This window comes from Carcharodon carcharias, chromosome 28 (assembly GCF_017639515.1).
Source record: "Carcharodon carcharias isolate sCarCar2 chromosome 28, sCarCar2.pri, whole genome shotgun sequence".
Classification (NCBI taxonomy): domain Eukaryota; kingdom Metazoa; phylum Chordata; class Chondrichthyes; order Lamniformes; family Lamnidae; genus Carcharodon; species Carcharodon carcharias.
Window position 1 is genome coordinate 14,800,342 of NC_054494.1, and position 20,309 is coordinate 14,820,650.

The 20,309-nt window shown below is 48.0% G+C and overlaps 1 protein-coding gene across 1 annotated transcript in view; it reads right to left on the minus strand.

Annotated features, from left to right (window-relative positions):
• Window positions 1-921: 921 nt before the first annotated feature.
• The window catches only part of LOC121270728, a 55,500-nt gene continuing 36,112 nt past the window's right edge, over window positions 922-20,309 (minus strand). Inside the window, exons 18-22 of the mRNA XM_041176108.1 lie at window positions 16,393-16,566; window positions 14,790-14,898; window positions 12,998-13,146; window positions 5,834-5,939; window positions 922-1,377 (exon numbers count right to left, since the gene is read on the minus strand). Coding sequence (XP_041032042.1) covers window positions 922-1,377; window positions 5,834-5,939; window positions 12,998-13,146; window positions 14,790-14,898; window positions 16,393-16,566 — 994 coding nt within the window. The remainder of the gene's footprint in view (window positions 1,378-5,833; window positions 5,940-12,997; window positions 13,147-14,789; window positions 14,899-16,392; window positions 16,567-20,309) is intronic.

Consider the following 20,309-nt stretch of genomic DNA (forward strand, 5'->3'; position numbering starts at 1 on the left):
ACGGGGAGTGGGTGGGGGGAATGAGGTAGAGTGGGGAGGGAAACAACTGGGGCCAAGTCCCAGCTAACCGAGGTGGGACTTCTGACCATCCCACCTTGGCAGCCAATGATCTGCTTCCAGGGTTGATGGGCAATTCAGCAGATTCAGGGTTATTTCCTTCTTTGGTGGACAGGAAACGTGCTGATTGAGAAAGTTCCACTCTACACACATCAGAAATGTCTCTCCTTCACACCACCCTTAATACTATGCTTTTCAAAGTCAATATTAGGATAATTAAAGTCTCTTCATGTTACTACTCTATCTTTGTTGCATGCCTTTGCAATCTGCCCCTAAATTTGCAGCTAGATTTGCTGACAAATTTGTTTGTTTATCTTCTCACTCATTACCGTTCTATTAAAAACTCCCAACAATTAAACAGCTCTCCCTCTATTCCTTAATTCAAGCCAAATAGATTCAGTCTGGGTGCCAGCGAGCAAGACCTTCCCGTTTAGAGCTGTAGCATGGGTGGAATCTTCTGCCCTCCCTCATGAAAAGTTTCTAGGCGGGGGGCATTTAATCAGGCAGGAGCATGGCGGACAGGGAGCCCGTCACCTTCCGCATCTCCCCCCCTCGCCACCACCCCCCCCCCGATTAATTCCATGGCGGGAAGGCTCATTGGCGCAACTAATGCCCACTTAAGGCTCTCACCTCACTGCTGCGGTGTTAACTTGGCGTGTTTGCTTGTGGGGTCCCGGGGCTGGGCTAGGTGGGTGTGGGGGCGGCGGGGGGGGGTCAGTTCCCTAGTTCAAAGGCACTGAGTGCCTGATCAAGGGTCCCAGCATCTGGGAGGAGGGGGAGCAGGCTGAGAGTCACCCGCCAACCACTCACCTGCTCCTTGGGTTCCTCCTCAATCCAAGAACTCGGGTGGGTGTAGTACCAGCATTAACCACCACCTCCATAGTGGGGCTGTTGCTCACAGAAGAGCTGCCAACCTCTGATTGGCCAGTAGCCCTCGGTGGGCAGGACTTTCACTTCCCAGGGTCCTTGATCCCAGGGGATGGCCCACCGCTGGCCTGTTAAGTGCCTGAGCGGCACAAGATACGGCGGGCCTTCCTGAAAAGAGGCGACACAGGGGTCTCGCCATCTTTCCCCCATCACCTCCTCAAAATTCCGGCCATCATCCATCCTTTTTTCTCCTTCTCCATCGTTCCCAAATACTCGGTAACCAGGAATATTAGGAACCCATTCCTGACTTTGAGTAATCTCTGTTAATGCAACTACTTCATAACCCCATGTGACAACTTGCTCCCGCAGTTCACCAATCTTATTAGTTACTCCATGGACAGTGACGCATGTACAATTTAATACCTCTTCGTCAATTTTGTTATTTTCCTTACTCTGGACCCTGCAATTTTTCGCATGTTTGCTCTTTATAACTCTCTGTCCTCTGATCTTATCGCTGCTTCCTTCTGCTATTTTCTAGTTTCCTCTCCCTGACAAATTAACTGTAACTTTCCTCAACATCAGTCCAGGCTCTGCTGAACGTTTTATATTAAGTGGTCACTTGAAAACAAATATTTAAAAATCTAACATTAACAATGCTAAAGAACACACAAAAACAACCGGCCAACGCTATCTATTTCACACCAGTGGCCTTGGTCTGAGCTGCTACATTTGCATTGATTCAATACATACAACACAAAAGTAGGATTACTTCCAGTGTTCAAAGCAGTTCACAAAGGATGGCCTGAGGGCTCTCCTATTCTGGAGGCCCAGCCAGTCCCCATCCACCACTGCCCTCCTCTGCCTGATCCAACATGTTCTCACACTGAACAACTTTGCCTTTAAGTTCACTCACACCCTCCAGGTAAAAGGTGTTGTTGTGTGAACCTTAATGGGTCCTCGCCATACCTGCGTAATTTTTGTGGGATATGTGGAACATTCTATGTTCCCCCTTGTCCTCACTTTTCACCCCACCAGCCTCCGCAATCACAGAACCATCCTCTGCCATTTCCGCCAACTCTAGCATGATGCCACCATCTAACACATCTTCCCTTCACCCCCCCGTCCCCCGTTGGCATTCCGTAGGGACTGTTCTCTCTGGGACACCCCCTACACCTCAACCCCCTCCCATGGCATCTTCCCATGCAACTGCAGAAGGTGCAATACCTGCCCATTTACTGCCCCCCCTCCTCACTGTCCAAGGGCCCAAACACTCCTTTCAAGTGAAGCAGCATTTCACTTGCACTTGCCTCAATTTAGTCTACTGCATTCGCTGCTCCCAATGTGGTCTCCTCTACACTGGAGAGACCAAACGCAGACTGGGTGAGCTTTGCGGAACACCTTCAGTCTGTCCTCAAGCAGGACCCAGACCTCCCTGTCGCTTTCCATTTCAACACACCACCCTGCTCTCATATCCACATGTCTGTCCTTGGCCTGCTGCATTGTTCCAGTGAAGCTCAATGCAAACGGGAGGAACAGCACCTCATCTTCCGACTAGGCACTTTACAGCCTTCCGGACTGAATATTGAGTTAATCAATTTTAGATCATGAACTCTTTCCTCCATCCCCACCCCCTTTCTGATCCCCCTTTTTTCAGTATTTATTTTTTAATTTTTATACATATATATTTTTATTTTCCCACCTATTTCTATTATTAATTTTATAATTTATTTCCATCCATTGTTTTATCCCCAGCTTTTAGCCTATTTTCATCTTTTCTCTCAAACTGTCCCCTCCCTCCACTCCACCCCCACTAGGGCCATCTGTCACTTGCCCATCCTGCTTTCTACTCTTAATGTCACCATTAGTACCTCCTTTAGCCAATATCACCACCATCAACACCCCTTTGACCTTTTGTTTATGACATCATTTGCAATCTCTTCTTTGCCTCCACCTATCGCTGGCCCTCTATCCAGCTTCATCTGCCCCACACCCCCTTAAATAATATATATTTCACCACATTTCTACTTCTCTTTAGTTCTGAAGGAGAGTCATCTGGACTCGAAACGTTAACTCTGTCTTTCTCTCCACAGATGCTGTCAGACCTGCTAAGTTTTTCCAGCAATTTTTGTTTTTGATTCTATGTTCTGATCCTGCTCAGGTGCCCTCCTCTCCCAGCTCTTTTTCCAAAGCATTGATGACTCTATTGGTCCCATTTCTCGCTCCTTACTTGAATTGCAAAATTTCAATCAACCCTTTTGCTTCCAACTTCCACCCTTCTCACACCTTCACACGGCCCATCTCCAACTCTTCTCTTCCTTTCCCCGACTTTGCTATCTCCATTCTTGGGGATAGGCTATCGACCAATACTTACTACAACCCCTACTACACCCCCAACTCCCACCCCACCTTCAGTAAGGACTTTATTCCATTCTCCCCATTCCTCAGTCTCCATTGCATCCATTCTGATGATGCTACATTCTGCACCAGTGCTTCTGGTGCATTGTTTTTTGCCTCAACCATGGTTGACTCTATCCATTCTATTTCCTGCACTTCTGCCCTCACCTCTCCTATCCCTTCTGAAATCGCAATAGAGGGCAGAACTTTCCCCCCGTCGGGGGCGAAGTCGAAGTGCGGGTGATTGGTACCCCCAATCGGGGGCGCGGTGCCATTTTACGTGGGTGGGCCAATTAAGGCCTGCACAGCATGACGTCTGCACAGAAGCGCTATGCAATCCCTGTGCGGGCGGGGGGTAATCCCTACACCCGAGAGTGCGCTCTTTCACGCATGCGCATGATAGAGCGCATTCATCTCCCTGAGGCTAAGTGCAGCCTCAGGGAGATCGGCTCTACTGTCAAAATTATTAAAAATAGAAAAAAAAAATTCACCTGACATGTCCCCTCATGTGACACATGTCCATAATTTTTTTAAAAAAGCTTTAATCACATTTATAAAAACCCTTCTTGAAACCTCATCCCACCCATGGATGAGCTTTCATACTTTTTCTAAGTCCCACCGGGGCTCCTGGCCTATCCGCTAACCTTAAGGTTGGACGGGCAGGTCCATTAATTAGTTGAATGACTCTCTGTCAATAGCCTCAATTGGCCATTGACAGGTCAGTGGGTGGGCAGCTGATTTTTCTGCCCCCCCCCCCCATCTTCCGGAAAATTTAAACAGGGCACGGTGACATCGGGAGTTCCGCCCCTCACTGGCGAGGAAGCCCGCCCTTGGGAGCTTCCGGCCAATCCGATTGGCTCGGGGGTGGGCGGGAAGGTGGAGGGGTGGGCACCTGACCTATTTTAGGTGCCCCCCCCCCCACTCCCTCAGCCTCATCTTTCAATTAGGCACTTTCCAGTCTTCCATGAGTTGAACAATTTCTGATCAAACCCCTGGTTTTTTGGACAGCGGTTGTTGTTGCTGTTGTTCTCATTTCCACCTCCTCTGGACCCATCTTCTGTTTCCTTACATGTCCCATTATCGTCTCCTTCTGTCTTGTACCATCATCCCTTTGTCATTTAATCTCCCCCACCTTCCAACCTATCACAGTCCTTCACCTCCCTCACTTTCCCTGCCTCTGCACTAGCTTAAAAACCTGTTACATCTCTAAGTTTTTTCCAGTTCTGATGAAAGGCCATCGAACTGAAACGTTAACTCTGTTTCTCGCCCCAGAGATACTGCCAGTTTTGCTGAGTACTTCCAGCATTTTCTGATTTAATTCCATAATGGAAAGGGTACATTCTGGGTTTGCTGTAGGTAAGAAGCCTTGCCCATTGGTAACATCCATGAGGAATTCACTGGCAGGTTTGCCCTGGGCTCTTCATCACGCTGGCAATTTCCTGATGTGGATGACTAGGCGGATGAGGACTAGAGCAGGTTTCACAAACTGGGCAAATCAGTCCTTGTGCGTCAGCATCTATTCTGCTTTGAAGGAGTGATTGCCAGACCAGAGTCTGTCATCTGCCATCAATGCATGTGAATACAGATCCATGTGATCTCACACACGCACCCAGACACACAGTCACACACATGTATATAAACATTCACACACACACAGGCACACACACACACAGCCATACACAGACACACACAGGCATGACAGACAGACACACACACACAGACAAAGGTACACACACACATTCACACACACACACAGGCACACACACACACAGCCATACACAGACACACGCAGGCATGACAGACAGACAGACACACGCACACACAAAGGCACACACACACATTCACACACACACACAGGCACACACACACACAGCCATACACAGACTCACGCAGGCATGACAGACAGACAGACACACACACACACACACAAAGGCACACACACACAGGCACACACTCACACAGCCATACACATACACACACACACACACAAAGGTACACACACACACAGGCATTCACTCACACAGCCATACAGACACACACACACACACACACACACACACACAAAGGCACACACACACAGGCACACACTCACACAGCCATACACATACACACACACACACACAAAGGTACACACACACACAGGCATACACTCACACAGCCATACACACACACACACACACACACACACGTACAAAATGAGTGGCCGCTCTGGCTAATCTGACTTTCCTCTCTTCAGCAGAAGGACATTGGTGTCAATGCTACATTCAGCAAACTGAGCCCAGCCCTGAGGGTTCCTGTATACAGATAAACATGGAACAATCAGCTTCAAAGAAAAGATTCTGGAGCAAGATATCCTTAGCCAGTTTGACACATGAGTAGAAAGAAAGTGTTTTCAATTCTGCTGTAAATCGCTCATGGGCTAAATCTCTTGGCCTGAAAATCACATGTTTTACTTGTGATCTAACATCTCCAGTGAGAGATGGAAAGGGAAATTTGTTAAGGCCACTGATCATACCTCTGCTCGAGGAAACTTCTCAAGATGCTCAAGTGTAAATATGGATTCAATTTCTGCGATGAATCGTTTATAATCAACGTAATCTGGTTTCTCACACGATTCATACCTGGTGCAGGGTGTAAATTGAAAGGCCTGAGATTATCCACACTTAATGCTGAAAAAATACGTCAAATGTTTTAATTGTTCATCATCTAGTCCGTAATGTTTGTAACAGTTTATAATGGAGGGTAATGTTAACAATAGTTTATTGTAGTTGGTGACGTAGGATGATGTTTAGGATAGTTCCCAGTATTACATGTTTGTAATAGTTTGAATATGGGACAATGTTGATAACAGTCTGTAATACAAGATCATATTGGCATCAGTTTGAAATGTGGAAAATGTTACTGACCTTTCTGCAAAAATAAGGATGAAGAGAGGATGAAAGAAGATGCATATATATCATGTCTTTCATGGTCTCAGAATGTCTCAAAGTGCTTTACAGCCAATAAAGTGTAGTTACTGATGTAAACTTGCCATAGCAGGAGTGCATCAGAGGTTCACCATATGGGATTGTCTTCCGAGGGCAAATTGAGGAAACTGGGCCTCAATTCTCTAGAGTTTCAAGGAACGGGAGATTATCTCATTGAGACCTACAAAATTCTTACAGGGCATAACAGGGTGGGTGTGGATAGAATGTTTCCCCTGGCTGTTGAGTCTAGAACCAGGGGACACAGTATCAGGATAATGGGCAGGCCATTTAGGACTGAGATGAGGAGGAATTTCAACACTCAGAGGGTAGTGAGTTTTTGAAGTTCTCTACCCCAGAGAGCTGTGGAAGCTCAATCATTGAGCATGTTCAAGACAGAAATTGATAGATTTCTGGAGACTAATGACATCAAGGGATATGGAGATACTGCAGGAAAGTGGCATTGAGGTAGATGGTCAGCCATGGTCTAATTAAATGGAGGAGCAGGTTCGACGGGCTGAATGGCCTACTCCTATGTTTCTATGTAGGAAAAACAGCTCCCAATTTATGCACAATAAGCTCACACAAGCAGCAATGTGATAACAACCAGATAATCTATTTCTAGTGATGTTGATTGAGGGATAAATATTGGCCGGGGGCGAATGACCCTGTTCTTCTCTGAATGGTGACCATAGGATCCACCTGAGAGGGCCGGGAGAGGGCCTCAGTTCAATGTCTGATCCGAAAGGCAGCACCTCCAACAGTGCAGCACCCGTAAGAGCATAAGGATTAAGAGCAGGAGAAGACCAGGAGAAGCAGGAGAAACTCAGGTGAAGAGTCATGTTAGACTCGAAGCATTAATTCTGTTTCTCTCTCCACAGCTGCCGCCAGACCTGCTGATTTTTTTCCAGCATGTTCCGTTTTTATTGCGGGAGAAGACCCTACTGATCATTGAGCCTGCTCCACCATTCAAATATAACCATGGCTAATCATGGGCTTCAACTCTTATTTTCCTGCCCGCTCCCCATATCCCTCGATTCCCTGAGAGAGCAAAAGAAATCTGCCTATTTGACACATGAGTAGAAAGAAATTGTTTTCAATTCTGCTGTAAATTACTCATGGACTAAATCTCTTGGCCTGAAAATCGCGTGTTTTACTTGGGATCTAATATCTCCAGTAAGAGACGGAAAGGGAAATTTTTTAAGGCCACTGATCATACCTCTGCTCGAGGAAACTTCTCGATGCTCGAGTGTAAATATGGATTCAATTCCAGCGATGAATTGCTTATAATCAACGTAGTCCGATTTCTCACACGATTCATACCTGGTGCGGAGTGTATTCAACGATGGAGCATCCGCAACCCTCTGGGGTAGAGAATGCCAAAGATTCACAGCCCTTTGAGTGAAGAGATGTCTCCTCATCTCAGTCCTAAAAGATCATCCCCTTACCCTGAGGCTGCGATCCCATGTTCTAGATTCCCCAGCCCGGGGAGACAATGGGCGGAATTTTAAGGCCTCGTTGCGGTGGGGGTGGGGCTGGAAAATGCGGAAAGCTGTTCAAAAGTCCACTGACTTTGACGGGACTGGAAAATCAAGCCGACAGGAGGGGCGGTAAAATTCTGCCCAATGTCTTGGTCTCTACCCTGTCTTTCATATTCTTGAATGTTTTCTCATTCTTTTAAACTCCAGAGAATATACACCCGGTTTACTCAGCGCCTCACCATAGGACAACCCTCTCATCCCATTTGGATCAATCTAGCGAACCTTCACTGTACTGTCTCCATTGCAAGCATATCCTTCCTTAAATATGGAAACCAAATTTCTACACCGGATTCCAGGTGTGGCCTCACCATTCCTAGGGTGGATAGGGGGGAATCTGGGGCCTGGTGCAGTGTGAAGCCTGAGCGTAAGGCTGGCTGGAAGCCACAGAGAGTAGGGAGCTGGCTTGGCCCTGCGAGTTGCTCCTTGGAGTCAGGGAGGGTGCCCCTTCCCTCCAGTACTCTTGCACTCCGGGGTCCAACTGGGACCATCCTGAGGCCTCATGAGGCTGGGTGAGGCCTCGCTGATTAATCAGAGGCTGTATGTTCTCCAGTCTGGTTTTAGTGCTGGGTGAGGAGCTACCCGGGGGTCTCTAGTGTCATAGTGAGGGGTCATTATTTTGGGTGGATTTTGCTGTGGGGTGAGGAATTATTTTTGGAGATTTAGTGCTGTGGCGAGAGGTCCATTGAGGAATTATTGGGGGATTTAGTTGAGGGAATTTAGGGAGCGATGTGGGGGATTAGAATGCTATGGTGAAAGGTTGTTGAGGGGGAGTTAGTGCTGAGGTGGGGGCCTGTCGGGGGGGGTTTTAGTGCTGAGATGGCGGCTTACTGAGGTTGATTAGTATTGAGGTGTGCGTTTTACATGGTGGGGGGATGAAATTGCTAAGGTGGTGGACTAGTGAGGGGCTTTAATTTAACTTCATTTGCCAAGGTGGGGGCTCTACCCAGAAGGAAAAGAAGAGTTTGGATCAGTATTCGTACTTCCCAGTTTTTACTGATTTTTTTTCCTTCTGGGTATCGAGGGGATTAGTGACTAGGCTGGGTTTCACCGGTGGGCACTGCAGATGTAGAGGGTGCTGGCTAGGGAATGGCACATCTGGAGGACAAGATCACATCTACATCCATGGCAATCTGGGCCCTGCCCATTGACGTCTTTCAACATTAACAACAAGAGTTCATGGCTCACGGGATAAAGCTGACCACAAAATCTTGAGTGGAATCCCTTTAGGTGTTTGGTGTTTCCCTCAAGCTAGCTCCTTCCAGCAATCCTGTAACCAACTAGGCCTCAGAAGTATAGTCTTTCCTCCAGCCTATGAGATCAAGGGTGGGGGGTTTGGAGGGGGGCCAGTTACAGACGCTCAACAAGTCTGCTCCTCCTCAAACCATGGGCAATGCAGCAAACAAAAAAGGTAATCTTTCGTCTTGGAAGCTGGAGTGATGACTTTCTGTCCTGGCATGAACAATAACCCACATTCCACAGCGAGTGTAATGCAAAACAAAAACAGAATTACCTGGAAAAACTCAGCAGGTCTGGCAGCATCGGCGGAGAAGAAAAGAGTTGACGTTTCGAGTCCTCACGACCCTTCAACAGAACTGAGTGAATATTAGGAGAGGGGTGAAATATAAGATGGTTTAAGGTGGGGGGGTGGGGGGAGAGAAGTGCAGGGGGGTGGTGGTTGTAGGGACAAGAAAGCAGTGATAGGAGCAGATAATCAAAAGATGTCACAGACAAAGGAACAAAGAGCTGTTGAAGGTGATGATATTATCTAAACGAATGTGCTAATTAAGAATGGATGGCAGGGCACTCAAGGTACAGCTCTAGTGGGGTGGAAAGACTAGCAAGGCATAAAAGATTTAAAAATAATGGAAATAGGTGGGAAAAGAAAAATCTATATAAATTGTTGGAAAAAACAAAAGGAAGGGGGAAGAAACGGAAAGGGGGTGGGGATGGAGGAGGGAGTTCAAGATCTAAAGTTGTTGAACTCAGTATTCAGTCCGGAAGGCTGTAAAGTGCCTAGTCGGAAGATGAGGTGTTGTTCCTCCAGTTTGCGTTGGGCTTCACTGGAACAATGCAGCAAGCCAAGGACAGACATGTGGGCAAGAGAGCAAGGTGGAGTGTTAAAATGGCAAGCGACAGGGAGGTTTGGGTCATTCTTGCGGCAGACCGCAGGTGTTTTGCAAAGCGGTCGCCCAGTTTATGTTTGGTCTCTCCAATGTAGAGGAGACCACATTGGGAGCAATGAATGCAGTAGACTAAGTTGGGGGAAATGCAAGTGAAATGCTGCTTCACTTGAATGGAGTGTTTGGGCCCTTGGGCAGTGAGGAGAGAGGAAGTGAAGGGGCAGGTGTTACATCTTTTGCGTGGGCATGGGGAGGTGCCATAGGTGGGGGTTGAAGAGTAGGGGCTGATGGAGGAGTGGACCAGGGTGTCCCGGAGGGAATGATCCCTACGGAATGCCGGCGGGGGGGGTGAAGGGAAGATGTGTTTGGTGGTGGCATCATACTGGAGTTGGCGGAAATGGTAGAGGATGATCCTTTGAATGCAGAGGCTGGTGGGGTGATAACTGAGGACAAGGGGAACCCTATCATGTTTCTGGGAGGGAGGAGAAGGCATGAGGGCGGATGCGTGGGAGATGGGCCGGACACGGTTGAGGACCCTGTCAACGACCGTGGGTGGAAAACCTCGGTTAAGGAAGAAGGAGGACTTGTCAGAGGAACTGTTTTTGAAGGTAGCATCATCAGAACAGATGCGACGGAGGTGAAGGAACTGAGAGAATGGGATGGAGTCCTTACAGGAAGTGGGGTGTGAGGAGCTGTAGTCGAGGTAGCTGTGGGAGTTGGTGGGTTTGTAATGGATATTGGTGGACAGTCTATCACCAGAAATTGAGACAGAGAGGTCAAGGAAGGGAAGGGAATTGTCAGAGATGGACCATGTGAAAATGATGGAGGGGTGGAGATTGGAAGCAAAATTAATAAATTTTTCCAAGTCCCGATGAGAGCATGAAGCAGCACCGAAGCAATCATCGATGTGCCAGAGAAAGAGTTGTGGGAGGGGGCCGGAGTAGGACTGGAACAAGGAATGTTCCACATACCCCATAAAGAGACAGGCATAGCTGGGGCCCATGCGGGTACCCTTACCACACCTTTTATTTGGAGGAAGTGAGAGGAGTTAAAGGAGAAATTGTTCAGTGTGAGAACAAGTTCAGCCAGACGGAGGAGAGTAGTGGTGGATGGGGATTGTTCGGGCCTCTGTTCGAGGAAGAAGCTAAGGGCTCTCAGACCATCCTGGTGGGGGATGGAGGTGTAGAGGGATTGGACGTCCATGGTGAAGAGGAAGCGGTTGGGGCCAGGGAACCGGAAATTGTTGATGTGACCTAAGGTGTCAGAAGAATCACGGATGTAGGTGGGAAGGGACTGGACAAGGGGAGAGAGAAGGGAGTCAAGCTAATGAGAAATGAGTTCCGTGGGGCAGGAACAGGCTGACACGATCGGTCTACGGGGACAGCTCTGTTTGTGGTTTTTGGGTAGGAGGTAAAAGCGGGCCGTCTGAGGTTGGGCGACTTTCAGGTTGGAAGCTGTGGGAGGTAGATCTCCAGAGGAGATGAGGTCAGTGACAGTCCTGGAAACAATGGCTTGATGTTCAGTGGTGGGGTCATGGTCCAGGGAGAGGTAGAAGGAAGTGTCTGCGAGTTGATGCTCAGCCTCCGCGAGGTAGAGGTCAGTGCGCCAGACAACAACAGCACCACCCTTGTCAGCGGGTTTGATGACAATGTTGGGGTTGGACCTGAGAGAATGGAGTGCAGTAAGTTCAGAGAGAGACAGATTAGAATGGGTGAGAAGAGCAGAGAAATTGAGACGACTGATGTCATGCCGAAATTTTACAGTTCTTGATGAAAAGCTCAAGAGGAGGTAAGAAACCAGAGGGAGGCGTCCAGGTGGAGGGAGAATATTGGAGGTGAATTTTACAGTTTTCATGCAAGACGGCCCTGATTGACCCTGAGCTACACAAGCTTGGAGTCAACATTGCCCCTCTACAAGGAACCAGATTAGCCAGCACAGGCTCCATTCATGAGGCCAATTACACCTTCAACTGGCATAGAAAGAGCACTGAAGACCACATTGAGCTTGGTGTGAACAATGGTACCATTAAATATGAGCAAGCGTGACAGTGGGGTGCAGGGTTGTGCACTGTATATTGGGGTGCACAAGCAAACCTGGGAGGAACATAGGGATGAGGACTTTAGCATTGACTCTACATTTCATACTTGGCTCAAGTGCGTTGCACTCGCTGTGGAATGCGAAAGCACATGGTCTTCAGAATGCAGCTTCCAAGCTGAAAGATTACCTTCCTTGGTTTGCTGCTTTTAAGAGGTTTGGGACTCGCCTCACATCTGTAACCAGACCCCAAACATCCCCCTCTTGACCTCATAGGCTGGGAGCCAGAGGAAAGATAAAAGCCTATACGTCTGGGGCCTGGTTGGTCGCAGGAGTTGCCAGAAAGTGCTAACTTGAGAAAAACACCAACCACCTGAAGGGACTCAGTCTAAGCTCAATGGGTCCCTGTTGCGATGTGTAGATAGTGAACTGGTATTTCAATGGGTTTGTGTTTAGTGCCCGGTAATCACTTCCAGCTTTAATCTCCCTTGGAAACAGTTTCCAAAGTTCAGCTTTTGAAAATATTAAATTTACTTAGCTGCAATATTTTATTCCCTGCCCTGCTGAGGTCCACAGCTGTTCCACAAACCCAGATTCCAGCCAGGGAAAGGTACAAGCTACCTGTATTCAGCTGTGTCGCTCCACAATTTTCTGTACTCAGTACCTCAGTAGGAGACCCTATAACCTATAACTTGCTACATAGACAGAAACTTATATAAGATCTGTTACTGCAGCTGTCACTTTTGGGATCTAAACAACATTACAGCATTAGTATAGCGCCTTTAACGTAGTAAAACACCCCAAGGCACTACACAGGAGTATTGTCAAACAAAACTTAACACTGAGCCACATATTAGGACAAATGACCAAAAGCTTGGTCCAAGAGCTGGGTTTTAAGGAGTGTCTAAGAGGAGGGAGAGATGGAGAGATTTACAGAAGGAATTCAAAAAGGTGGTGAATTTAATGATAACAGGGTTGAAGCCCTGTTGTTTCAAGCAGAAAATCTGCAATGTCTACTTACGCTTTCTCAAGAATTGCCATCTCCGAAGGTTGTAACTCAAACCCATCCAAGTCAAGCGCCCTCCTGAAGTTACTCTTTAGAATACGCCTGCTATTCAGTTTGTCAAAGTCCTTCATATGGTCGCCTATCTTAATCGGCTTTCTGTACATCTGAACCAATACAATACAGGTAAGGAGCAGCTCGCAGCAGGAAACAGCAGTCTTTCTCTTTCATGACTCACATCTGAACCACTAACATTTAAACACACGATTGCTTCACTAAAAGCCTCATATCCTTCTAACGTGGTCTTAGAAAGGAGGAGGGGTGATTTTAGACTTGAGAGGGGCATAATATGGCAACATTGTACTTGCCTCCCCTTTATACTGAAATCAATAGTCAACCCTGAGATTTATTAAGCTTGCGATGTTAAGTACTGTATATTCAATATGAGACATCTGGGGTTTTAGTATGGAATATTTCACTTTGCAGTTTAGATGTTGTGAGTTGGTTGTGATGGGGAAAATGGATATGACCTCAACTCTACTACTAAGGTCATTATTCACCTCATCAACATTCATACTCCCCTTCCCTGGAATCAAAGACTCTTTGCTGGGGTCGATATCCATGGGGGTCTCAAAATGTTCATTCCTTATGTGTCAGGCTTGACAAGTACCAGTCAGATAATTAGTCATTACGGCTGGTAGGTTAGCGGTTGGTTGCTCTCCAAGCAAGTAGCAGGTTTGTGCTCAGGCTGAGAGCTCAGCCTCTTCCATAGGGCTACTAGTCCTGATGGTCTCACCATCATTTTAACCAGCACAAGCTCCTTTTAGTGCGAAAGTGTTTGCACCTAGGTCTGCAAGAATTGTTGGCAGAGCCTGGCTTTGATGCTGTTTTGTATCTTTGCACACTTCCCTCGCAAAAAGGTGTGAAAAAGTGAGAGAATTCTCTTGTTATTAATTGTTCATGGGATGTGAGTGTCACTGACAAGGCCAGCATGTACTGCCCATCACCGATTGCCCTTGGGAAGGTGATGGTGAGCCACCGTCTTGAACTGCTACAGTCCATCTGGTGTAGGTACATCCACAGTGCTGCTAGGATTTTGACCCAGCGACAGTGAAGGAACGGCGATATATTTCCAGGTTAGGATGGTGTGTGGTTTGGAGGGGAACCTCCAGGTGGTGGCGCTCCCAATTATTGGCTGCTCTTGTCCTTCTAGGTGGTAGAGGTCATGGGTTTGGAAGGTGCTGTCGAAGGAGGCTTGGTGAGTGGCTGCAGCGCATCTTGTATATAGTACACACCGCTGCATTTATATAGCACCGTTAACATTGACGCTGATATTAGGACAGGTGACCAAAAGCTTGTGAAAGAGGTAAGCTTAAAGGAGGAGGGAGAGGTAGACAGGCTTTACAGGAAGGAATTTGAGAGCTTAGGCCTAAACAACTGAAGGGACGGCCACCAGTGGCGAAGTGAATAAAAGGGAGGGCCACAAAAAGCCAGATTTGGAGGAGTGCAGAGATCTCAGAGGGTTGTGGGGCTGGAAAAGATGAGGGTGATGCCATGGAGGGATTTGGAAACAAGAATGAGAATTTTAAAAGTGAGGCCTTGCCAGACCGGGAGTCAAAGTAGAGCGGCATGCACAGGGGTGATGGGTGGGTGAGACCTGGTGTGAGTTAGGGTGCGGGCAGCAGGGGAGTCTGGCCAGATGTGAGGGGCAGTCTGTAAAACAGCAGTAATGTGATAGTGATATTGTAATTCTGTGTTGTTAGAGAGAGAATGGGAATGGACTCTGATAACCTGTGCTAAATATTTTCACCTTGGTTTTAATCTTTTCTAAGATGCAGTTGATGTCAGATGAAGCCCGCTGTTCAAAGCTTTTCCTTGACTTATTCAGCAGGTGAATTTCATTCATTAGTTTGTTGTACCTGTGGAAGAATAAAAGCAGAAATGTCAAAGATGCAAAAAGGTCCAACCTGCTCGTGGAGTAACACAGCCTTAAATCCACCTCCCCGATTCCCAGGCCCCACTCACCACAGCACAGCTCCGAGTCACCACAGCCCAGCAACCAGCTTGCTTGGCTCGAGACTCAACAGCGTGGGTCAGCGGAGGTTGGCGTGGTGAGGAAGGGGCACTCACTGCAGAATCGAAGATGAGCAGAAGAATTCTCCATGGCGTTTACAAAGGGTGAAGGGTGTGGGGCATCAGCTGGGAGAGCATCAGGGTTATCAATGGGTTTCAGCTGAACTATTGGTCATCTCTCCTGGACTGGAGCCATGGTTCTGTGATCTTTCCTTGTCTTCCTTGTGTCCATTGCAACCTTTGGCAGAGTCAGTCGTGCCATCCTCCTCCATCGGATGCCTATGCTTAGCTCCAGTTTCACCAGAACATCGGCAACAACCATGTCCCTTCCCAGCCCTTTCCTGATCTATGCTGAATTAACTCATTTACAGTCACATCGACATTAGCAACTCTGAGACTGATGATCGGAATCAACTCATCCTGGGTTCCATCTTCTGATCCTTACCTGTTGGAAAATGTTTGTTAAGCAGAGGTGGGATCTGGCTTGGTTTTAATGCTTCCCCTTGCCAAATAGCTTCCTGGTCTGCATTATTATGGCAGACACGTGGGGTTGAATTTTACCAGCCCTTTGGGGATGGGCTGGGAGGCAAGGCTGCCAGGTAAAATGGTGAGGGAAGGTGGGTTGGTGGGGGGGGGGGGGGGGTGGGTTGTGGTGGAGTGCCCATCGTCTCCCTGGCACCAAGGCATCTTGCTGGCAGTGGGGTTGTTGGCCCTCCTGCCCTGTGCTCAATTGAGTCATTTAAATGGCCAGCCAAAAGTTTCTTCCTGTCACCGCTGGCATTTTACCATTGGCAGGCTCAGGGGAGGTGGGGGGGTGTCCTCCTATTCAGGCACTCTTTGCCCCACAAAAAGGCTCAGGGACAATGGGTGCCACCACGGCAATTGTGACACTTGCCCTCACCACACCCCCAACAACCCCACCTGGACCCACCTGACTGGCTCCAACACCGCCACCCGACCCCCCCCCCCCAACCAATCCACCCACCCCTGACCCCACTTAGCATGGCATCCTTTTCTTCCAAGTGCAGTGCTGGCAGTGGCCACCACGCTTGGTGGCGCTGCTGAGCACTCAGCCCTCCCATTGGCCAGCACTCCTGGACGTGGATAGCCGTCCTTGGAAGGGGGCGGCAGCACTGCGGCCCTGGATTAGTAAACTCCTGCAGCAGGTAGAAAGTTCCAAACTTGAGGACATCTACTAAGTTAAGATGTCATTGACACCCACGTCGATATAACCCAACACAAACTATCAGCAAGAGGCGATGGAGGTGAGGGGGAGGTGGAAAACCCCGCCTGCCACTCCAGTGCCTTTACACCATCCGGTAACGCACACTCGTACTCACATCTTCTCAGGCTTCTCCTGGGGATCCACCTGCTCCAGGAACCTGATGTAGTTGAAGCCCAGTTCATCAGAGAACACTTTGTCCAGGAGATCCATCTCTTCCTCGGTCGCTGGCAGGTTGAGCTGAGAAAGGCACCGGCGGAACTGGGCCCGCAACACATGCTTATTGTTATGTCTAGAAAATTGACAGCGACAAGACTTACAGAGTGGAACTCCGCCATCTACACTGCACACCCGAGATGGGGGTCACTCTCGGACTCTGAATTTACTATATACACACACGATTTATTAACCAAAAGAGTAATTAGACTATCCATGGTGGAATATTGCTGAATGGCCTATTCCTGTTTCAACGTTAATTAAAAGTAAACTCCTCCACTGGGTAACTGTCTCACCCCATTTCGTATTATGACTTCCACCCAGTGCAGGAGGGATTTCTTCACTCAGAGGGTGGTGAATCTTTGGAACTCTCAGCCCCAGGAAGCTCAATCATTGAGCACATTCAAGGCAGAAGTCCATAGGTTTCTGGAGACTAATGACATCAAGGGATATGGTGAAAGTGCGGGACAGTGGCATTGAGGTAGGTGATCAGCCATGGTCTGACTGAATGACGGAGAAGCTCGATGGGCCGAATGGCCTACTCCTTGCTCCTATGTTCCACCCCAAGTTGAATATCTTTATCTACTGGGAGGATGGGCAGCTTCCAGGTGACTTCGTATCCAATACTTTGAAACCAGTTGCTCACACATGGGTGAAAGGGGATGACCCCATGACAGTGTAAACTGAGTGTAGGGGCCAATTGTCATTTTGCATTGGAATGAGTATAACCATGTGAGGAGGCCAATTCTCAGGTAAAATTTCGCTACCATTACAGTCACAGGCAGACCTGCATTAATACCAGAGCAAAGTCTCCTTTGGAAGAATATGTTGTTCTGCACAGTGGGTAAATCAGCAGCCCCTCCCAATCAACACCCCCTCCCAATCAAGACCCCCCTCCCAATCAGTACCCCCCTCCCAATCAGGAAACCCCTCCCAATCAGGACCCCCTCCCAATCAGGACCCCCCTCCCAATCGGGACCCCCTCCCAATCAGGACCCCCTCCCAATCAGGACCCCCTCCCAATCAGGACCCCCCTCCCAATCAGGACCCCCTCCCAATTAGGAATGCCCTCCCAATCAGCACCCCCTCCCAATCAGGACCCCCCCTCCCAATCAGGAAACCCCTCCCAATCAGGACCCCCCTCCCAATCAGGACCCCCTCCCAATTAGGAACGCCCTCCCAATCAGGACCTTCCTCCCAATCAGGACCCCCTCCTAATCAGGAACCCCCTCCCAATCAGGACCCCCTCCCAATCATGACCCCCCTCCCAATCAGGAAACCCCTCCCAATCAGGAAACCCCTCCCAGTCAGGACCCCCTCCCAGTCAGGACCCCCTCCCAATCAGGACCCCCCTCCCAATCAGGAAACCCCTCCCAATCAGGAAACCCCTCCCAGTCAGGACACCCTCCCAGTCAGGACTCCCTCCCAACCAGGACCCCCCTCCCAATCAGGACCCCCCTCCCAATCAGGAAACCCAATCAGGACCCCCTCCCAATCGGGATCCCCTCTCAATCAGCACCCCCCTCCCTATCAGGGCCCCCTCCCAATCAGGACCCCCCTCCCAATCAGGACCCCATTTTACAGCCACTCAGCTTGTAACATGGGTGTCTAATTTAGTCATACAAACATCAGTCAAGGGTTCGATGTTGGAAGCTCCCAGAGTTTCGCAAAGCTCTTTACACCCAAAAAACTACTTTTGAAATGTAAGTATTGTTGTCATATATGAAATGTTGCAACCAATTTGTGCATAGCAAGCTCCCACAAACAACAATGAGATAATGACCTGGTAATCTGATTTTTAGCGATGTTGCTTGAGGGCTAAGTACTGGCCAGGACACTGGGGATAACCCCAGACTCCTTGAAATCAAGCCGTGGGCTCCTTTCTGGCACCTGAAGGTTTAAGTTTAACATCACAAGAGAGAAGGACACCTCCAACACTGCAGCACTCCCCCAGTACAGCACTGAGGTGTCAGCATAGATCTTGTGCTGAAGTCCTTGGAATTGAACCTACTTGAGCCAGAGGCAAGAGCTGAGTGTAAACTGTCCTTGCTCAGTACATATGTACGGAGAGAACTGAAGAACAGCCTGTGACTGGATGTCTAGTGAGATGGGAGATTGGGGCATCAAAGCCTTAAAGGACTGTGTCCGGAGGTTGTACCCTGTTGGAGAATTGTGCTTGTTGGGTGAATGAATTAGGAAGCATCAAAATTACCTAGAATCAGGTTTGGAATAGTTGGATTCCGCAATCTATGTACAGCAAGTCCCTTTGCCAATAATCACCTCATTGTGTTGTGTACTGAATACAAACTGCGCCTTTTCCTGGCTGTTTGCGCAATCTGCACAATTAGCTTCAGTACTCACACTTAATTCACTTAAACGAGGGTGTTGATAATCATTGAACTTTGGCCAATCAGAGAGGCTCAGCATGGACCTGGAAAGGGTGGATCCTGACTAATGAGCCTGATTGAATTTTTTGAAGAGTTGACTGAAGTAACGGATAGGGGAATGTCTATGGATGTTATTTATATGGACTTCCAGAAGGCATTAAATAGAATACATCAGAAGAGGTTGCTAGTTAAAGATGAGGCTCATTGAATCAACAGCAAATTATTAACCTGGCTAAGTAATTGGCTGACTGGCAAGAGACAGAGTGTAGGGATCCTGGTCAGGGACTAGTGACATCCCGCAGGGATTTGTGTTAGGATTTCAACTATTCGCTGCATTTATTAACAATTTAGATGGTGGGATAAGAAACTGGTACATCCAAGTTTGCTAATGACCCAAAGATAGTCTTGTAAGCAGTTTAGATGGAAGCATAAAATTACTAAGAGATATTGATTGAATGGCCAAAACTGTGGCAAATGTGAGGCCATCCATTTTGGATCTTAAATGTATAGAAGAGGGTACTTTCTCAGAGAAAATCTGGAAACAGTGATGGTCCACTTAGGGGTCCATGTCATGAAGAGGTACAGAAAATAAACAAAAAGGCTAATGGAATGCTGACCTTTACACCTTAATGACAAGAATACAAGGGGTTGGGAGTCATACTTCTTCTATACAAAGCCCTGGTTAGACCACACCAGAAGAATTATGAGCAGTACTGGGAACCATACCTTAGGAGGGAGCGCATCATAGATTTACCAAAATGATACCTAGACTCCAAGGATTAAATTAAGGGAGATGACAAAAATCAGGGTTCTATTCCTTGTAATTTAGACAGTTCAGGAGTGATTTGCTGGGAATTTTCAAGATATTAAGGGGCACTGATCGTGAGAGATTTTGTGGCGCAGTTAGAGTGTCCCTACCTACGGTTTCTAGGTTCAAGGAAGTGTGTACATAGCAAAGCCAACCAGGTTGATTATCAGCCTGTAACTCCTTCCAATATGCCTGATGGCAGGCGGTAAGAGTGGGAGAGTTTCATCAGTCAGCCAGACTGCAGAAAGTAATGGCAAATCACTGTCTACTTTGCCAAACATAATCATGGACCAATCCAATGGAAGTTCATGGCTGCCAATGCCCTCGTAGGGCATGGTATCTGAAGGAGGAGGACAACCGATGGAGAGGAGTTATTTCCACTGTTTGTGGAATCTAGGACTCAGGGACATAACAATTAGAAGCAGAATTTTCAGAAGTGAAATTAGGAAACACTCCTGCATGCAAATATATATATAGCATATCGCTGTTCCTTCACTGTCACTGGGTCAAAATCCTGGAATTCCCTCCCTAACAGCACTGTGGGTGTACCTACACCACAGGGACTGCAGCAGTTCAAGAAGGCAGCTCACCACCACCTTCTCAAGGGTAATTAGGGATGGGCAA